The sequence below is a fragment of the Aulonocara stuartgranti genome, assembly GCF_965226115.1.
Source record: "Aulonocara stuartgranti genome assembly, chromosome: 10".
In the NCBI taxonomy this organism is placed as follows: domain Eukaryota; kingdom Metazoa; phylum Chordata; class Actinopteri; order Cichliformes; family Cichlidae; genus Aulonocara; species Aulonocara stuartgranti.
In genome coordinates this window covers 10224150-10246661 of record NC_138946.1, presented here as the reverse complement: position 1 = coordinate 10246661, position 22512 = coordinate 10224150, and the positions used below count along the sequence as shown (strand labels likewise).

At 41.2% G+C, this 22512-nt stretch overlaps 2 protein-coding genes across 2 annotated transcripts in view; both read left to right on the top strand.

The window, feature by feature from the left end:
• LOC309716002 (uncharacterized protein) overlaps nt 1-13425 on the top strand; it is a 79784-nt gene extending 66359 nt beyond the window's left edge. Inside the window, exons 3-5 of the mRNA XM_082549548.1 lie at nt 10208-10268; nt 12500-12638; nt 13092-13425. Coding sequence (XP_082405674.1) covers nt 10208-10268; nt 12500-12638; nt 13092-13164 — 273 coding nt within the window. The 3' untranslated portion in view covers nt 13165-13425. The remainder of the gene's footprint in view (nt 1-10207; nt 10269-12499; nt 12639-13091) is intronic.
• On the top strand, nt 435-9522 carry LOC309716001 (uncharacterized protein). The gene is made up of 2 exons (XM_082549547.1): nt 435-758; nt 6783-9522. The coding sequence occupies exon 2, from the start codon at nt 7075-7077 to the stop codon at nt 8635-8637; it is 1563 nt and encodes a 520-aa protein (XP_082405673.1). The 5' UTR covers nt 435-758; nt 6783-7074; the 3' UTR covers nt 8638-9522.
• Nucleotides 13426-22512: the final 9087 nt, after the last annotated feature.

Sequence of the window (22512 nt, the reverse complement as noted above, 5' to 3'; positions counted from 1 at the left end):
TGTTTATGATGCAGAAAATGTTCCCAACATGCAACATAACAGATATAAATACTAATAAATACTCCTACTACTTCTAATCAAAGCGGTATGTCAGTAAATACTACAGAGTATTGCAATTGTTCTGCCATTTTTCAGCAGTTTTTCTTAAAATATCTATGTTACAGGAAAAATGTTTCTATGTTTCTTTACCTTCTTTTAAATGTGCAAGCATGCCCTTTTGTCTATGGTTAGATTAGTTCAGAATTATCTTTTTAGACTTTCTCAGCAAAGACATACTGTTTTGGGACATATTGTTTTAGATTGTTTTATCTCTCACAGCCTTCTCCCAGCTCTCTGCTGACGAGACTAGCGCCACATATGGAGTTGTTTATTTTATTTGTTTTGTATTCTCTTATCCTGTTCTCACTGTCTTTCCTATAAAAATTACCAAGCCACTGTGCATGGGGTGAGTTGTCCTTAGCAGCTCACCCGTGTACACGTTTGATAAAGAAAGTAACTTTGTCTCATTGTGTCTTTATTTCTCCTGGGTTTTTTACAGAGTTTTCCCCCAACATTTCTTGGTCCTTCGGAGCCGGAGCGCCTCCATCGTGTCCCATCTCCGTGACCAGTCCACGTTGCTCGTCTGTCGACAGCCCACACACTAGGTGTGTGGTCAAAGACCAAGGGCGTTAAATTCGAGTCTTGGCCAACGTTCTTAGAAAGCGACCCACGGTGGTGGGGCCCGATCGAGGTGGACCAGACCCGGCGACACTGACCAGGTAGATACAGACACACTGACACAATCTTGCGTAAAATCGTATTTTAAATTCAGGGAATTTAAAATAGCGAAAGTAGCTCGTCGCGACTGGAAGCTCCCCACTTCTGTGGGTTTAAAGTAGCTCGTCGGCTGGTAGCTTGGAGCTCGTCGACTGGAAGCTCCCCACTCTTGTGGGTTAGGTTTGGAGCTCTGAGTAGCTCCCCCAGCTGGGTCAAGGGAATAAGTAGCTCGTCTACAGAAAGACTGGCAGCTCCCCTTATTATAAGGGTTCCGATCGCGCGAATAAGTGTGAATGTGAATGTATGTGTGTATTGTTGTAACTAACGGAGCAAGCTGACTTTTCACGGTCCAATAAGAGACTGAGCCGCTCCTACTGTGTTTTTCTTTCACTGCTGTTCGCTGAAGTGCTGGTGGTTTGGGAGAACGGTCGAGTTCCGCCTCGTAAAGTTCACACCGCTTTTGGAAATAGTCCGAAAGTAGAAGGGCGTGTGAGCAACCACTCTCATTCCTCATACCAGCGAAGGTGGATAGCAGCTGTATTGCCAGTGTATAAATAAATAAATAAAAATAAATAAGTAAGATACACTAAATAATAAAAATTGAAAAATGGGGAATAAAACCTCTAAACCTGTTGCCAATAATGGGCAGTATACACAAAAGTTCATTAATGACGAACAGTGGATAGAAAATAAATATCCAGGTGCAGGAAAAATCAGCGCAAGGAGATGGCGTAATCCTAAAAAGACGTCATGTCCTGGGTGGGAGGGTACGTGCAGCCCCGCAGCTTTAACACAGCTCAAAGATAGCTTATTAAAGGAAATAAGTGCAACCACAAATCTTAGAAAGAAAGGAAAACGCACAAATGAATTAACTTTCCTAGATGCATGGAAAAAAGAGCAACAGAGACGTACTGAGAATAGAGAAAAGAGACAGAATAAAAAACAAAAGCAAAGCTGTGAGGTGCCTGAAGCAACGGCTGCAGCCCCTCCCCCCTATGTTACTGCCTCTGCATCAACTCCCAAGCAAACAGACAAAGATGCAGCTGTGAATAACCCTTACGGTTCAGTGCAGGCAGATTTAGCTAAAATGTCATTAACACATGCACCTGAAGCAGATATAGGGGAAGATCATGTAGGCAGGGAAATATGGCCTGACCCCCCAAGCCCCCCAGGAGTATTTCCATTAATAAGTTCACCTAACCCCAGATATGGTCAGCCGATTGGACCTATGGGGCATCAAGACGCACACCCCACAATTCTTGTGTTTAGACCATGGTCACATGAGGATCGCAAAAATGTTCTTAAAGATGTCCCGCCCCTGCATGACGGTTTTGACACATGGAAGAGAGCAGTTGAAGCAATTAGGACTCAGTGGTATTTAAACGGTCATGAAATGTACCAGGTACTTCAAGATCTTTTAGGTTTGAAGTTTGGCTCAGTGAAAGGCTCTTTCACTGGGGGGGCAATTAATAATCCTTTAGATTCTTTAGTGGTCGGCAACGGACCACAACCCCTGCGTGCAGGTGACCCTGAATTAGAAGGCCAACTACATAATTTCTATGAACGTGTGAAACTACAGCTGGCCCCCAAGCCAAACTACAATAAAATAGGAGAGGTAAAACAGAAAGAAAATGAAACTGCATCAGACTTTTTAGACCGCCTGCGCCCAGTTTTTAGGCAGCATTCAGGTTTAGATTATGCCGATGGCGATGCAACGCCATTCCAGCAGCAATTAAAAAATGCGTTTCTAAATGGCCTGCTCCCACCAATCAGAGCACATGTAGAGAAACATTGGGTCACAATGAACACTGGCAACCTGCCAGATGCCCTGTTACATGCTGAACACGCCACAAAAGTGCACAAACAGAAAAATAAGGCTGACGTCTTCACCATAGATTCAGAGACAGGTTTCCTTGCATTTTCGGGAGGCTATCAGAGACAGAAAGGGAAGCAAGGTAATCGACAGCAAGGCCGCAGACACAGAAACAGAGACAGCAGATATGAAAGAGATAATGCCTGTTTCAACTGTGGAAAACGAGGTCACTTTGAACGAGAGTGCAGAAGTAAGCCACAGACACATAATAGTAGGAGGAACAATGACAGGCAAAACAGTGGCGAATCTATGGAGAACAATGACATGTGACTAGAAAACACACAAGACATGAACATTGATGAGGGAGGGGAAGTTTTTAACATAGAACAATTGCTATTAGGGTCAGAATACAAACCAATGCTGCTAATTCATGTGAACGGGCAACCAATCCAGATGTTGTGTGACACCCGAGCATGTAAAACGGTTCTAAGGCAGCCGCCAAAAAACTTACAATACTCAAAAGACACATTAGTTGTGAAGTCAGCCACAGGCCACACCACTGTACAACAACTAACTGCCCCGTTAGAACTAATGCATACCGAAAGTGGCCGCAGGTGCTTCATTAAATGCATATATGACCCGTCATGCCCAGTAAACCTACTAGGAAGAGACGCTCTGACAGAACTCAAGATAGGCGTGGTACCGGAACAGAATGGCATGATTGCTGAATGCATGCTAAATGACAACACACCAGAGCCAGATAGCATTAACACGGCACACAGCAGCAACGTGTGTCTCTCTCAAGGCTACGGTGTCCCACATTATTACTGGACTCTTGAGTTGCCCGAGCTCACAAAGCTACACAATGTGGCCCGCAAATATACACCCCCCACATCCTATTTCCAGAAACCCACTGACTATCACAACACGTTGAGATTTAAACAAACTCCAGGCCCAGACCCACTTTACGATCAGCAAGTGTGGAAGCTAGGACAACAGAGTTTGACTTTACAACACCTGTATGTCACAAAGTCGGGAAATGCAGTGTGCTCAGTAATCCAATCAGCAGCCGTGAAGGCTTTGAACCGCATGCCTAAGCCACACGTGTCTGTAGCGCATGACTATCATTCAGACTGGAAGGATTTAGGAAATGTGTTAGCCAGGGTTGAAGCAGACACTTATGAAAAAACGGAAGACACTCATGAAGGCTGGCTTCAAGGCCGCCGGACGGGTTGTTTCCGACACACACTGGGTTGGCTGGTCGCAGTCAGGCCCGCTGTACACCTAGCCGATGCCGCTGAATCACATGCACAATTAACTGAATGACATCAGGCAGCACTAGCTCAGCTGCCTAAAACTCTCTGGTCTACAGGCCCTGCTGATGTAGGCCTTATAAAAAATGCAGATGAAGTAAGAGTAAAACCCCTCTCAAAACACAGACCACTGATATCTCAATACCCACTCACTACTGAGGCTAGACATGGCATTCGCCCAGTGATAGCAGACATGGAAAAGGCAGGAATTTTAATAAAAACAAAGACAGCCACCTGTAACACTCCTATCTTTCCTGTTAAAAAAGCTATCACGGGTGCATACCGTCTAGTACATGACCTGAGAGCTATAAACGAAGTGACTGAACAAATCTCACCTGTGGTTGCTAATCCACACACTATTTTAAATCAGGTCACACCGAACGAACAGTGGTTCTCAGTAATCGACCTTTCAAACGCTTTTTTCTCAGTTCCACTACATCCAGACTCACAGCCATTGTTTGGCTTCACCTTTGAGGGTCAGAGGTACACATACACTCGTTTGCCCCAGGGTTTCCAGAATAGCCCAACCCTCTATGCAGAAGCACTGAAGAAGTCAATGTCTAGCTGTAAGCTCCCACAGCTAGGTCAATACTTGCTGTATGTAGATGACATTTTAATAACCGGTCACACACAGCAGGCGTGCAAAGACAACACACTTGCTGTGCTACAGCATTTGGCTGAACAGGGCCACAAAGTCTCAAAACACAAACTGCAGCTGTGGAGTGATAACGTTACATATCTCGGACACACACTCACAGGCCAGGGCAAAACACTGCTGGGAACCAGAAAGCTGGCAGTGCAAAACACACCCAAACCTAAAACAAAACAACAGATGATGAGTTTTTTAGGTTTGTGTAATTTCTGTAGAGCTTGGATTCCAGAGTATGCACTAACAGTTCAGCCACTCCAAGACATGATTTATGGCAAAAACCTCGCTTTGCGCGACACAATAACGTGGACGGTAGAGGCAGACACAGCATTTACTAACCTAAAGGTGGCTTTACAAACAAATGTAGTCCTGGCCCTGCCTGATTATGACAAGCCTTTCGTGCTGCATGTTGATGGGGGGGCCGGCTACATGAAGGCAGTTCTGACACAGGCTTTTGGTGACAAACAGCGCCCTTTAGCATTCTACTCGTGTAGGTTAGACGCTGTAGTTTCGGGCCTGCCGACTTGCGTCCAAAGCTGTGCAGCGGCCACAGAAGCAGTAAAGAAGTCAGCAGACATTGTCTTAGGGCACACACTAGTTGTCAAGGTCCCGCATGCTGTCACATCTATACTGCTGCAAGCCAATCTCTCTTACCTGACTCATGCCAGACAGCTATCGTATGTAGGCATTTTACTATCACAGTCTCACATCACACTGGAAAAATGTGGCACACTGAATCCAGGGACTCTAGTGAGCACACCAGCTGATGGAGATGTGCACAACTGCCATGCAGAATTAGACAAAGACACCAAACCCCGCCCTGACATCCATGCTGAGCCACAAGCTGGTTTTACTGATGTCTTTGTGGACGGATCGGCCTCTAAAGACAACACAGGCCGTAATTGTGTAGGTTACGCAGTAACCACAGACAGTAGAATAATAGAAGCAAAACCACTTTCTTCTTCATATTCTGCACAGAGCGCTGAGCTGATAGCTGTTATTCGTGCATGTGAAATACACAAAGATAAACAAATAAACGTTTATACAGACAGCCAGTATGTTTTCTCTGCTGTGCATCATTTTGCAAAGCTCTGGCAAAACAGAGGAATGATTACATCAACCGGTAAACCAGTCCAGCATGGCAGCCTCTTACAACGACTGCTGACTGTAATAAATTTACCACAACAACTCGCATTGTGTAAATGTGCAGCACACAAAACTGATGGCTCTTTTATTAGTACAGGCAACAATTTTGCTGACAGTGCCGCAAAACAGGCGGCACAAAAGACAAAAATGACACTGATGGCAGTAAACACGCATCAGATTCCACTGGATGTGTTGCAAAGTGAACAAAAAGCAGCAAGCACAGCAGAGCAGGCAAAATGGCTAAAACACGGTGCAGTTCTGACAAACGATTTGATGATGTGTTATGGCAAGCCAGTGTTGCCAAAATCGCTCCACAAGATGGCGGCATTAGTGACTCATGGCTGTACGCATTTGTCATCGGGAGGAATGACCTGTATTGTCAACTCTCATTTCTACACTGTAAATTTTGAAACTTCAGCAAAACAATTTGTCAGAACGTGCATGACGTGTCAAAAATATAATGCTCAAGGTAACCTGCGACCAAGAAGAGGCCGTTTTCCAACTCCGCCTCATCCTTTTCACACAATTCATATGGATTTTATTGAACTAAGCGAATGTCAAGGGTCAAAATACGCCCTAGTGGTTATAGACGTGTTCTCAAAGTGGCCGGAAATCTATCCAGTGAAAAAGGCAGATGCAATTTCAGTAGCAAAGTGCCTGTGCAATCACTTCATACCCACATATGGCATCCCAGCTTTGATACGATCAGACAACGGCACTCATTTTGTAAATGATGTCATCACTAAAGTCTCTGAAGCACTCGGTTTCAGCATAAAACACCACTGTGCTTATCACCCTCAGAGTGCAGGCCTTGTAGAGAGAACTAACGGCACTATAAAACAAAGGCTCAGGAAATGCATGGCAGAAACAGGAAGGCCGTGGCCTGAATGTTTGGGTTTAGTGAAGATGTGGATGCGCTTAACACAAGGCTCCCATAAACTAACTCCATTTGAAATCATTCATGGCAGGCCGTTTCCACTGCCTATTACCAGTCAACCAATAGACAAAGCAATCAGAGAAAACACATTAGCAGAATGGATGTCTAAGCTGTTAGAAAACAAAGAGATCATTGTACATAATCAACAACCTGAAGATGTTTCTCCAGTGTCTTGCAGACTAAAGCCCGGTGACTGGGTTCTGATCAAGGTGCTCCAAAGGAAAAACTGGAGCACACCCAGGTGGGAGGGGCCATACCAAGTCCTCCTCACTACACCGACCGCTTGCAAAATTGCGGAACGACCATCCTGGATCCATCAGAGTCACTGCAGGCGAGTCAGTGAAGCCATCTAAACACAGCTGACGGCAGGCTTGCCCGCTTGTTGTGATCTCGCCCGGTGGAGGGGTCAGCTTTCCTGGCCGGGGGGTCTACTCGCGACAGGAGGGTGTGTTCCGTCGTCATGAGGTGGTGGCTCTTATCAACTGCAGCGGCCCTGACCATGGCCGGGCTCTTCACCTTTGCTTCCATGAGGGACAACAAGTCACGCTATATGGAGAAAAGGCAGACACTGTATGACAAAGGAAAGTACACCAAGTTTCCCCATGGCTACGCCACTAACTTCTGGTGGCAGTTTATGAACACTACAGCTCACTTGAATAACAAAACTGACTGCTATGCATGTACCCATATGCCCCTATCCTCACAGACGTCTGGCCTGTGGCCATACAGCATACCTGAAGATCGCAGTTGGTGTCTGTTGGGCCTGGCAACACATCCAGGCTACGGTACTCTTTGGTCCAAAGCCAACTACAGCATCCCAGCAAAAGCAACTTGGAGGTCATCGTCACTCACAAATGTGAACTGTTCTGGACAGACCTACCTACTGACCTGGCCCCAAGTCTCAGACCCACTGCCTGATGTAATTCTACTGAACAAACTGAACGCATCACAACTGCCAGTATGTGTGATGAACAATGGATCGCGGGCAGTGGGGGAGCTGCCTACTCACCTATGTAAGTCCATATACACTTTCTGCCCACCAAGGAACGAGAGGAAGTGTATGACCTGTTCAATCAACGCCACCTGTGCCAGTAACACGACGCTGATGGGCCTAAACTGTCGCTCCGACTACAGCTACCGAATGCCACTACAAACAAAGACTCAGTACCAGACAGGATGTGCACGGACGGCACCCAGCAGCAGAGGAACCAGAGTTTTGGCTGACTGGTACTTCCTATGTGGCAACAAGGCTTATCTGTCACTCCCTGAAGGTTGGGGAGGTCTGTGCGCCCTGGTGGAATTATCAGATCACGTTTTCTTCATGCAAAGTGTTGCACATCACCCAAGCAGCCGGCAGAGATGTGAAGTGGACATCGCCTCCCCCAATTCTTTCGGCATTACCGTGGACACTGGAGTGCCGGGAGAGTTTCGCATCTGGGGAGGAGGAGTGAAATTCTTACAGAGCTTGATCCCCGGCATTGGAGTTGCCGAGGTGCGGGATCATGTGGAAATCAACCGATATGCTCTGCTACGACACATCAACTTAACTAAGGCCCTGGGAACCGCCTTAGCAGGAGAACAGCAGGCCATCAGAACGATGGTGCTGCAGAACAGACTGACACTAGACCTGCTAACAGCATCACAAGGAGGAGTTTGCAAGCTGATCGGGGAAACATGTTGCACTTTTATCCCTGATGGATACGAAACTGGAGGAGACATTTATGAAGCTTTGCAGAATTTGACCGCTCTGCAAAAATATGTCACTGAACACACACCTGGAGCAGCTACAGCACAAAGCTGGCTGGACTGGCTGTTCAGCGGTTCCTGGCTGGCTGCTGTAGCAAAGCCATTTTTCCTTCTAGGTCTCATCATGATAGCACTGCTCATATTAGTGTTGTGTGTGTTGCCATGTCTAAGAGTAATGATTTCACAGATGATAACAACTACAATGACTGCTTATGTTGCCGTGCCTGAAGAAGAACAACATCCCGTTGCAATTCTGTTAGAGGAGAACTTGTACTAGCTGCTAATAAATGACGTGGTGATTAAAAATGACTTGTCAAGTGATCATGCACTGATTAAAACATTAGTAGGTTATGCAAGTTTTCATGCTTTTATTTTTTTGAAGTCTTCAGTTTTAAACATAAAGTTTTCAATTTAAGGTTTGCATCGTTTTAAGTATAAGGTTTCATGCTTGTATTTTTTGAAGTTTTCATTTTACATATTAGGTTTTCATCATTTTTAAATATAAAGTTTTCATTTTACTTTTCATCCTTTTATTTTTTTGTAAGTTTTCGTTTTAAAATATAAGGTTTTTATCCTTTATTTTTTGTAGTTTTAGTTTTATTATTTTCTCTTGTTTATTCCACTTGTTATTTCATTTACTATGATTTTCATTTACTATGTTTTTCTTTTTATTATTTTCTTTTGTTTTATTCTTTAGACCAAATGACTGCCATTTCTGCTATGCTGACATTTTGAAAATTTAAAAATTGCTTAAGATACTTAATAAATAACCTTCACAGACAATTGTTGTATACATTTAAAATAAGTTAAAACAGGAGGGAATGTTACAGGAAAAATGTTTCTATGTTTCTTTACCTTCTTTTAAATGTGCAAGCATGCCCTTTTGTCTATGGTTAGATTAGTTCAGAATTATCTTTTTAGACTTTCTCAGCAAAGACATACTGTTTTGGGACATATTGTTTTAGATTGTTTTATCTCTCACAGCCTTCTCCCAGCTCTCTGCTGACGAGACTAGCGCCACATATGGAGTTGTTTATTTTATTTGTTTTGTATTCTCTTATCCTGTTCTCACTGTCTTTCCTATAAAAATTACCAAGCCACTGTGCATGGGGTGAGTTGTCCTTAGCAGCTCACCCGTGTACACGTTTGATAAAGAAAGTAACTTTGTCTCATTGTGTCTTTATTTCTCCTGGGTTTTTTACAGAGTTTTCCCCCAACAATCTACTTTACAGATCAATATTTTTGCAAATTACTGCACTGGCAAAAATTAAACCATTGAGTGGTGTTTGAATTATGCTATTTGACAATACAACCAATTAGGTGCAAAGTCATCGATGGCATTGAGTTCAAATTCTGAGACCGGGAATGGAGCACATTAACATCAAAGTAAAAGTTGTGCCTTTTGAAACGTGTTGGCTGCAGCAGAAAAGCATGGTTTTTCCTTTGAAGATGAACATTTTCTGTCTTCCATGCAAACTAGGACACCTCTTTGTGACCACTTTTACCCACAGACTGGCAGCAACAGTTCAAAAACTGGTTGGCAAACACGCATTATTCCCTCCCAGTGGTTGACAGATGGTTGCCGACTGGTATGTATTTTGCTGTCAGGGAAGAGCACTGACACTGATTGAAAGGGGGGCAATAGGGGGGCAAAATATTCACAAAGGCATTATCCTTTTACATCCTTCAAGGGGAAAAAACTCCCTAACATTGTTCAATACAACTCTGGCCTTGTATTAAAGAGTAAGCAAATGTTTTTGATGCAGGGAACATAAAAACTCCCCATTTTTACATTTACGTGCTTTCTTCTATCTCTTCTTCTTCTTCTTCTTTGTCTGTGTGTATAGAATGAGTCACTCCAAGGTGTTTTCAGTGCAGACCAGGCAGAAACTCCTATTCATCAAACAGGTATGTGTGTGTTGTCTTTGCTCACAGAAAGGATGCGGGGAGGGGGGAAAAAGGCTAGTGAGTTATTTTAGCAGTGTTTGGGCTTCCCTCCAAGCCTTCATACCATCCCCGGCCATCCTATCTCCTACGTATGAGGCCTGGGGCTGGTGGGGGGGTGCTGCAGAATCCCTGTCGGATTAACACAAAGTCCTCTAATGGAGCTCGAGGTGGACAGACACTGAACACACCAACAAAATTTAAAGATCACCACTTAAGCTTTAGGTACTTACTTAGATACTCAGGTAGTCTGGCTCCTGGTGTTCAGCACTGTGGTCTGTGTATTCTGATGGATAAATGGTAGTTGTTAAAAATGGAAATGTAAACTACTATAAAAACTTGCCATTATAGCAAGCTATGGCAGGCTCCCTTATATTAATTAAAGTGATTTATTTACTGACCTTTGATTTAAGTTACAATTAGCTCAAATCCCAATCTGATGCAGAATTCTGTCATTTCTGCTGATTCATTTCATTTCCTAACTCAGATATAGAGGCACTTTCTTCTCCGATATTCATTTCTGAAAGTTTTGCATGCCATAAATGTTAAAGCACTCATCGACCAACTTCCTCAAACCACATCACTCCTGGTAAACTGTGAGGAAATCACCATCACCTTCTGTTTGAACAGGGATTTATATCTTCTAAAAAGGACACAGAGGTAAAACGAGATAGGCCACATTGACCAAATACTCCCAGATTCATTCACCCAAACTATCTTTAAGTCATTGAGCATTAACAAGGATCTAATGGGCTAATTGCCATTAGTAACGGTTGTTATCAGTAGGGCTTAGGCGGCCTATCGCCCAGTATGTAGCTTGTGCACATGTGCATGTGTGTTCCTCGCCCTCAGGAGAGGCTCTTGGGTAATCCAGTGTTGACCAGAGGGCTTCGTGGTCCATTACAGGTCACGGCTTGAGACGGAGGGTAAACAAATTCCTAACTAACGAGGGGAGGAGGAGGGAGGAGGCTGGCCTTCACACCCTCCTTCTCCTCCTCCTCATCCCCCATGATGACATGACCCTGCTTGTGTCACAAAGGCAAATCCAGACTTAAATTACTGCTACAGTGGCTGTTGAATAACGGCAATATAATTTATTAAAGTTTTTGATTGCATATATTAGTTTAGACGAGCTAAACTTACAAAATTACTGAATAACAAACTAATGAGGCACTAAATACATCAAGCATAATATCAAACATGCAGAAATCTGGAGAAAATGTTAATAAAATTAATTCATGTTGGTTTTGTTGGATGTATTGTCACCCTCATTAAACTGGAATTTTTTCTGCCTTATTAAGTAAAATTTGGAATAATTGCGTGTATTTTGTTATTTAGCTTTTTTGTAGATCTTCTTGGCAAATTGCTCAGCTACTGCACATTATTAATAAAAAAATCCAAAGGAATGAAGGCGATACAAACTGTCTAAAACAAATACACGCACTGAAGAAATCCCTTTTCTCTTTAATTACAAGTTGAATAACATTAGAAATCTCCGAATATGCACAAAACCTTTTAATAGCTGCTCTCTCAGTCTTCTAACCAGTGACATGTGATGAGTAGCTGGCACTCGGCAGCAGCAGCAGTACAAAGAGCACTTTCTCACACAGCTCTGGACTCATGCACAGACCTGTAAGTGCTTACTGCGCTCTTTTAGACCACATTTACAGAGGATCAGAGAGAACATTTAACTATTTGTGGAGCAAATGCCACCTAAAGGATCTCTAAACAGGGCTAAAGTTGAACGAATATAGGCTCAGTCTGTGAAGTTTTGATCTGCGCTACTGAAGAGTTAAAAGTGTAATCTTTTGTTTTGTGACTCTTTTTTTTTTAACCTTGTTTAGACAGTCAATTAAGGTAAAGACACAAATTTACAGTAAACTGTAATTTTTAGGTACTTTCCAGAAACCATGATTGGTAAATTCATGACTTGTAATAAAGTGAAACAATGAATAAAAAGGGTTTGTTAAATACACAAAACTCTCTTTAGCGGCCAACAAGTCTGCTCAGGATCAGACATGTTGGTTTTACTTTAACTGTATTATAAATAAACCACCACATAAGTAGGTATTTTGTTTATCTTGACTTTGAACCTATTGTTGTTTTTAATATTCTTTAACATCTAATTTATTATCTCAATTAATCAGTAAGTCCTTTAAATTCCAATATGATGATCCATCCATCTTTTTTGCCAGGTATCTGGATCCGGGTCCTTGAGGCAGATCTAAGCAAAGATGCCCAGACCTCCCACTCCCCAGCCATTTCCTCCAGCTTTTCGGGGGGGCACCAAGATACTAACTGGAAAACATCACCTAGGAGGCAGCAAGATGCCTAGTGAGATGCCTTTACCACTTTAACTGAGTCTTTTTGATCTGAAAGTCCTTTCAAATGACCAAGCTCCTCACCCTATCTCTGTTATGACCTCATTATTTGAGTCTCTATCCACAGGTTGCTGTAAGTTTAGTGGTTAGTGTACATTTTCCAAAAACCCAAATATATTCGATTCACAATCGTCAAATAAAGAAAGATAAAATGTGTATTATGGTTATTTAGAGTCAAAAGCATTTAGACCACATTGGGAATCAGCAACATATTTATGTACTGAAAAACTTCTTTTTTGTGTGCATGCATTATCTTACTGTGAAAACATTACACGGGAGAGAAATTTGGCCTCTTGGCGGCAAACTCAGCCATCAGGAGGTGAACTTTGCAGAAACCTTTCAGTGTGAATTGAAAATGCTCTTAAGCCTGTTCTGCACACAAGCTGACACTTCCTCTTTTCCTCAGCTTCACCCCTGGTTTACACAAGCAGCTGCTGACAGTGGATTGCTTCCTCCACGCTAAAATGCAGATCAGATAAGGACAACAGTCCCGCTCTCACTAAGACCTTCGAAAACACTAACTCACAAATCCATCCTCTCAGACATTGACAACAGTGGGAAGTGGCAGAGTTGCACAACAATCTGCCATCTCATCATCTTTAACGCATGATGTGCTGCTACAACATGGCAGTATCCCATCAGTAAGCAGCGATGATACAAACTGATTTGGTAACGTTGTGTTCAAGGAAGTTAAGCAAATAAGTTTGTTAATGATGAGTTCCCTTTTTAGAAATAAAATGAGTTACAGTTACAAAATACATGATTGATGTGTTTTTGTGTGTTTGTGTCTAAATAATCCACAGTAAGAGATGCATCAGTGCTCCTTATTCTTGGACTCTTCCATTTGAGTAGCTTTGTATGATACATGATTTAAAATAATCCTTATTATTCTGTATGAAATGATCCCTTATCATATCCTCTACCTCTACCAACATTCTTCTGATTGGCTGCCCCTAACGAATAAAGGTTTGAACAGCAGGTGAGTGGAGCTGCTGTGGTTGTAGCCAGAGCTGTGTGCTTGGGGTAACTATTTTAATGCTGTTCTTTGTATGTCTGTCATTGATGACACATAGCATTGTGTCAACAAATACAGTTTCACATGACTCTGTGCAGTTGCAGAGCTGTGAAAAAGTATTTGCCCCGGATCTTACGTATTTCAGATCATCGAACAAATGTTTTCACCCTTTCTTACCACCTGACATCTTATCCTCTTAATTTTGATGAACCTCAACTGTTGTACCTAGCCTGGATTTATACATATAGCTGGCAATGGCTAATCCTGAGTTCCCCTAACTATGACTGTCTAATTTCACATAACTTTATAGCTTGTCAAAGAAGGCCAGCACACTATAATATGTTTTCACACCACTTTACAATTGTTCTTGTTGTTGACTTTATGTCATTTTACCAAATAAAGTCTCAAATAATCATAAATAGCCCACTGCAAACTAGTTCATTAAAGGCTAATTGTTATTTACCTACTTAACTGACCTACTTATTATAAGGCCTAAATATGTTTTGCAGCTCCAAAAAGATATTTTGACTCTTTTGATAGTAAAGGTTGGCAATCTGTGCTCTAACATTAGTTTAAAAAATTTTATTGATAAAATTCAATGAACAACAATTAAAATTTCCTTCCTCAGCTGTACATTATGTTTGTGTCTTAAAAGCAGATATTGTGCATTTGAAAGCACTGGGGTAAATGAGTAAACATGATAAAAAATTTTCTGCTTGACATCAGTAATCATGTCATCAGCGTCAGTAACATTGACTCTAGATAGTGAAACAAGTCGCTTACAGACCGTTAAACACAGATCATATCTTCAAGATTGACACACTAGCTTTAAGGCCTTAAATACTCATTAAAAGAAACATATTTTACTTTATTGCACCGCACAGACATGCAGATTTTCTAACACACACTTGTCCCAAACGATGAGGCATAACTTGAGCTCCTGTCTAAGTTTTTAGGCAGCGCACAAGCCGGACGCCCCGGAGCCATGCCTCCCACTGACGCCAAACATCATACTTACATGTCACATGTGTCAGTTTCATTTTAACACCTTGGGCAGGTTATGGGTGGAAAAACAGCAGTCCGACTGACAGACGGACCAGTTTGACCTGACTTTCACAGCAAAAGCTGTGACGCATGAGCAAAATATTGAGGTAATGTCAACCCGGGCCTCTGGGATTTGTTAACTTAGTCTGTGTACATTATTTAACCATGTAGTATAATTGTACACACATATGAAGACAAATAGTACAATTAGAGCTATCAATCGTAAAACTTTTCATAGATTTTATTATCTTTATTTTCTAATTAGACTAGAAGACTTTTTTTGTGTGTCAACCATTTTTCATTGATAACAAATGTAACATAATGTATCGTTTTATTGGCAAGATAAGTCACTTTTTCAGTCAAAAGACAATTATTTAACAAGGGATCTGAGGACACACACAGACACACGCACGCACACAAACCCCATTTGTTTTTTAGATGTTTAGTAAAACTTTTTACTCATTATGTTGCATTTCATTTCCACAGTGACATAGTTGTTTTTGAAATGTTATGATTTTTAATGCCCAATTGTAAACATAATAAAATACTACACCATAAAAATGTAGATGTGTGTAAGTACACCATAACAAATGTCCCTGTTAAATGACAGTAAAACACTGACAATGAAAACTAGAGTTGCCATCCTTTAACTTTTATAGCCACAGTAAAAATACTGTAATGTGTTATAAAAAGTGTAACCTTTAGCAAATAATACTATAAGCTGTTTGGTTGTTATTACACTGTTATTCTTATTTTATTGTTCTATGGTAATCTCCATAAACAGTTCATAATAGTAAAACATATAAAAGTATTTCATCTAGATGTATAAAAACACCATGACTTGTGTCTTGGTCTAAAGTGCTTTGGGTTTATAGGCTAAAGTGCTCTATGAATTTATGGTTAAATATCACTTATAGTTTAAAGGCTTGGTACTCTTTGTTCTTTTTAAATGCACATAAAGAAATTTGTATTGCAGTACAAATCAGAAACGTGTAACATGACAGAGGTTTCCTTTGATTGCACAAACATTGTGTAAGCGTAGGTAATGCGGATTATCGGTATTGATTTGTAAATAACTAGACATAAAGCTTGAGTTTATTATATAATTATAATATACTACAGTATATTTCTAACTAACTAGGTAGCTCATTCTCTTGAAAATACTTTAAAAGCAACAACACATTTTGGGGTCAACTTTAAAGAAATGCAGATGTAAAAGTGAGGTCAGAGGTCAACTGTGGCATGATATTTGAACATAAATGTGATATTTAGAATTCCCACACACCAGTATCATTTCCTAAATGTTACAAATACAAAAAAAAATTATAATTCTAAAAAAAAATTTAATGAAAGCTTGACCTTGTTTGACCTTGAAGAAGAGGTCAGAGGTCCAACGTAATGAGGTATTTAGAATCCCTGTATATCCCCATATACCTACATGTTGTCAATTCAAGCAATAAGAAACAGTTTAAATAGCTCGATTATCCTTCAGGTAAATCTGTTGACCTTAAAGGAGAGATCAGAGGTCAGCTGTGACATGATATTTGAATTCTTTATACTTAATTCAATACTTTTAATGTGTTGACAATTCATAGCGCACTTATAAGAATCACAGTTTTTAAGCTATTAGCCTTTTTGTCAATTTTCGACCAATAAATCGTCAAGTTGAGCTTGATGACCTCGGTGGCTCGAGCCATATTTCAATTAATTAACATGACCCCACTCCCTGCAAAGTTTTATATTATATTATTCATTCAAAACTTTTTGAGCTATCAACAGAATGATGACACGCACGCACACAAACGCTACCAGAAACAAAACAACTGATATGAACTTTAACCTTTGTATTCGTATGTATTTTTGGCCTCGATCAGAAGGAGCCGTGTTTAATGTTTTCTGTTATCCATACTTTTTAAATGTTTGGTCAATGAAGTCAAGAACCGTCATGCAACATATTGCTCAGATTTATGAGAGTTATGAGTTGACTAAAGCAACAAAGAGTGACGTCAGTATGAAAACAATCCTGTGGTATAATGTATAATTATAAGATTTGAAATGGCTCGATTGTATTTAAAAAAAGAGCAGCACAATATTTCAAATCCCCAAAATTCTCTGTATTCTCACAGCTAAGATGTAGTTGTCTTTCCTTTAAGGGTTACTATAAAATGAACAGGTAACTGATCCTGTCGTGTTAGCAGGTTGCAAAGCCGCAACTTAATTTAACCTTTGATCTCTCGTTGCCGGTTTAGATCATGCAGGGTTTTTTGTATCTCTCATGACAAAACAAACTGAACATCATCACTATCCAAACATTAGAGCAGGTTGCACTTTCTGCTTTAATGACAGAAGACATCAACGGGGAGTCAAACACACCTGCATACACGAGGTATCAGCAGCAAAGATCTTCATGTAATAAACCTCCAAACAAAACCACATTTTTTCATGACAGATCACAGATTAAAGGCCTCTTTTCCTGGCATGTAGGTCATTACATTGATCAATAACCAGCACATGCAAATTCTCCTCTGACACAAACCCAGCGAGTGAACAAATGCTTAGTATCAATTACCACAGATCCCAACCCCAAATTAACAGCCGAGGTGTTTATCACGATGGCCTCCTGTGTGTCCACTGCAGTTCCTGTCGCAACACAACGCAGGGGAGGTAAACATTGACTAAGAGTCAACAACACCAAAGACCGCTCGACAAACAGAACTCACACAGGTATGCATATAAAACTACGAGCAGGAATGTCACAGGTGAAGGCAAGCTGTTTGAGAATGAGTGACAATGAGGGGTTAATGTTTTGGCTTTTTAGGTCAAACCAAACACCAAATGTGCGACATTTATATAAGAATGTTTAGATCAGCTGCTTGTAAAACCATTTCTGTTATGACATTTTTTTACTATGAGACAAATTTTCATATATTATAATAAAGATTTTTTTTGGTTCTTTTAAAAAAAGAAATGGGGTAAACAAAGAAAAGAATTTAGTTTAGGTTCTATTTCCCTTTCCAGGAAATAGATATAGAGCTGAAAAGAGATATGGTTAGGATTAATAATCCCAGATTTTTTTTATTTTTATTACAGATTAAATATCAGATAAACATTATGCTCATCGTTTGTTTGTTTTTATTTCACTTTTACTTTACTTTTTTACTCTTGTATTTCCTCAATGATACTAAAACAGATACTAATAAACTTGAACCCAACTTTCTACAAATAATGACATCACAGGTGATGTGCAAGCAGCATATAATTGCTCATAGTTACATGTGAGCTCTAGTTACACCTCCAGTTTTCACCTTTAGATTGTGTAAAATTTTTCATGGTGGAAACCTGTTAAAACAGCTTTCCAACATGTGTTTGCTATTGTAAAACTGCCTGTTTGAACCCAAAACATAATCTTTCCCAGTGGCTTTGTTTCTGAAACATAACCGAACAACGAGAAAAAACCCAACTTAAAAATAGTTCCAGGCCTGATTTGAACCCCAGGCTTTTGGTCAAAATTCAAATTTGACACTAAAACATTGAAAAAGGATTTTATCATTATCTGGTGAATATGTGGTGTATTAACTATTGGCCTATCTCCTGTAAAAGCTCAACTCTTTCACAGTGATCTAGATGGTTTCTCAAAGATAATTCCTGAAATGCTACCATGTAACAGCAAAGTGGAGCAGATGAATGACTAGTACACAATACTGATGCTCAAAATTAATTAGCTAAAGACTCCATTAAAAAAAGTTTCTTCTCTTTATTATCTTTGTATCCAACAAACAAATCAGTCTCGTCTGTTTGCTCACCTAATTGCACGGCAAACATTGCGAGAGAAGACCAGAGCTTTTACCACCTCCTAGCAGCACATCTAACCTTGTTAGACATGGACGAAGCCCTTGTTAAATAAATATCTGCACATAGTGACACAGACAGAAGGCATAACAGCACAGATTTCGCATCGCTGCATTTCACTGTCAACATATTGTTTCTCCCCTCAGATAACATGTGTTGTTAATAAGAAGTTAATACACACACGTGCAGAAGGATTCCCTAGATTATTTCCTCCTGTGTGTGTTTGCGTGTGTGCTAACAAAGTGTCAGTGGTTGCTCTGCTATAATCAAATGGTGAAGTTACCGTCTCTCTCTCTCTCTTATTCAGGGGCTGGCTGAGAGAGATGAAACAAATCTCATAAATACTATCATTGAGGAAGGGAATGTACCTTAACATGGTAACTCTAGAGTCTGCTGCAGCACAGCCAATGTGGACCAGCTGTGCAGACTAATCTGTTACCTTACAGAGGCTTTGGGGCGACCATGTCAAATTTAATTGAGCATTAATTATAAACAGTGCAATTTCCCGCCGAGGTCGGCTTGGTGCATGATTGGGGGGGCACCTCTCTTTGGATTCTTTGGGTCTGAAGCTCTTCTGATTACCCCTCCTTTTGGTCGCTCACACTCTTTCTCCCACTGACTCTCATTGGTCCTTTTGCTATGTTTATGTCTCATCATGTTATGCAAAGGCTTGGAAATTTGTGGCAAGGCTCTAATGTGTTTGTTGGCTGAAGTGTTGCGTCACAATTTCAGTGAAATATCTGGAACTAAATATATAGCAAATATTGGACTACAGTGGATTGCAGTAACTCTTTAAAACCTGAACCATGAAATAATTGCCAGAAAGTGAGGATGTTTATTGATTCTTCTGACAAATAAAAAAAAAACCCCAGACAGTGTATCAAATATGATACACTAGGTATTAAGTTGTTAATCTAAATACCTGAGAAATTAAACATATTCAGCCTTTTTCATTCAGTAAACATTACACCGCTGCATCAGCCCATGTGCTTTCTTTGTGAACAGGTTAGAGTGATGATGCTTGCACTTCGTTCGTGTACAATTAATGCCCTTCTACTCAATTTGCTGCACCCAAGTCTCCGAGTCATGACAAGCTGAAATGCATGCGGGCGTCCACACAAAAATTTGCATATAGCCTGTGATGATGAAATGTGCTCGTCTTGCTGGTTTGCAGTTTATTTTACCCACCACATGTCTAATCATGAAAAGAAGAGTCATGCCCAAAAGTACTGGCAAAAATCTTGTGTTTCAGACGTTGCACCACTTCAGGTTTAATTCTGAAGATTTTTTTACGTTTCTATGATTTTGTGAGGAACAAAAGAGTCAGTATTTACAGCGTTGACCTTTGCTGGATATCAGCTTTTGAGCCACATCTTGACTGATGGCGATCCATATTTGCCTTACCCGTACTCCAAGTTAATCACAGTTTGTGAGTTCTGGGGGTTTCTCTTGCCCACCTGCTTTTTCAGGTCCAACCAACACAAATTTCATCAAAGACCAACTTTTTCGATGATCTGGGAGCAATTTGGTGACTATGTGCATTTTCCAGCATGATGCAACACCATGTGACAAGGGAAAAGTGATAAGTGGCTCGGAGATCAACAAATCAACATTTTGGATTCATGGAAACTCCCCAGATCTTAATGTGACTGAGAATGTGTGATCAATTCTTAAAAAGCCAAATACTTTCAGTCAGAAGCAATGTAGCTGCTTAAAGGTTTTTAGCTTGGTTGTCATAGGCTATGCTCATTATTCTCAATTTATACAGTAAGTGGTGCTGCTGTTTCTAAATAGATTGTTTATTTGTCTTTATAGCTTAAAAGCCTTTCAGAAATCACGTTGTGCAGGGGGAGTTGAAGAGGTTGGGGGATAGCGACACAGAGTCCTCTTTATTCTTCTGTTCAGTGTTTAGGAAACTAACTGCAACGGTCTGTTTTGTGTTATGGTAACACCAGGCCACAGATATATGAGGTATCTGCTAAATAATACAGATGCAAATGCAGCAACACACACACCACACACAGACAGATACAGTGTAGTGTGACAGGGTGTCGATCATCTCTTATCAGCTTGTTCTCTTTAACTGTGTTTGACCCAGACCTCTGCTGTATGTGTGTATACACTCCAATCTTTTATATATATATATATATGTATATATAGTAAGAGAGTATTATGAGAGAACACGTCACTTGGTGAATGGCTGGGAGTCACTGCAAAACTTTCCATATGATGAAATTATGAAAATTACTCATCTTGCTGATTTTATTTTGCTCACCACGTCTAACCATGATAAAGATGTTGATGGCAGAGTCATGGCCAAAAGTTTTAGCAGTGGGACAAATCTTGTGTTTCATACACTGAAACACTTCAGGTTCAGTTTTACATGTTTCAATGATATAGTGAGGAACAAAAGAGTCAGTGTTTACCCTTGCTGTTTATCAGCTTCTGAGCCACATCCTGACTGATGGTGATCCATTTCTGCCTGCAGGTTGTCATGGCTTATGCTCATTATGCTCAATTTATACAGTAAGTGGTGCTGGTGCTGTTTTCTAAATAGATTGTTTATTTGTCTTTAGCTTCAAAGTCATGAGATCGCGTTGTGCAGGGGGCGCTGAAGAGGTTGGGGATAGAGACACAGAGTCCTCTTTATTCTTCTGTTCAGTGTTTATGAAACTAACTGCAACGGTCTGTTTTGTGTTATGGTAGCACTGGGCGTACAGGAATATGAGGCATCTGCTGATTAATACAGATGCAAATACAACAACACTCACGCCACACACAGACAGATACAGTGTAGTGTGACACGGTGTCGATCATCTCTTATCAGCTTGTTCTTCTTAACTTATGTGTTTGTAAATATGAAGGCATGCTGGCTCGGACGTCGCCCGGATCAACAAGGTCCGCGTCAGGTGTTGAGGAACCAGGGCACCCTGACGAAAAGTGGGCTACTGGAACAAGAAGGCATCGGTGGGCAAGAGACGAAAACAGGGCGTTGTTGGAATGCTACTACGCAAGTAACCCCGGCGGAAGGGGCTACATGAATAATAAGAAATACAGCAAGCTGTCCTTACCTGAGGCCTTGGAAACTGCCAAGCAAAGACTCATAGCCTTGGCCAGCCGCTTGAGGAGGTACACCAGAGAGATAGAAGGCAGGAGAATAAACCAGCTGTTCTCCACAGAACCAGCAAAGGTGTACTCTCAGTGGCAAGGGAACAATAATAATAAGAGAACAGCACCACCAAGGCTGGAGATGGAGCAATACTGGAAGAGCATATGGGAGAAGGACACAACCCATAACGGCAATGCTCAGTGGCTAGTGGATCTGAGGGCAGACCACAGCGACCTCCCTGAGGACAGTGGCAGATATCCAAGAAAGGGTCTCCAGTATGAAGAGTTGGACAGCACCAGGGCCCTACTGGCTAAAGAAGCTGACTGCACTCCACGAGCGTCTGGCATGAACCAGCTGCTAGTTAACGAGAGACACCCGGAATGGCTAACCGAAGGTCGGACGGTCCTGATCCCCAAGAAGGGACCGGTCCCCTCCAACTACCGACCAATAACCTGCCTCAGTACTACATGGAAGCTCCTGTCAGGCATCATATCGGCTAAGATGAACAGGCACATGGGTCAATACATGAGCGGGACACAGAAAGGGATTGGCAAGAATACCAGAGGCGCAAAACACCAGCTACTGGTAGACAGAACAATCAGCCGAGACTGCAAGACCAGACTGACCAACCTGTGCACTGCCTGGATTGATTACAAGAAGGCCTATGACTCAATGCCCCACAACTGGATACTGGAATGCTTAGAATTATACAAGATCAATGGGACCCTAAGAGCCTTCATCAGGAACTCAATGGGGATGTGGCGTACAACACTAGAGGCCAACTCCAAGCCCATAGCACAAGTCACCATC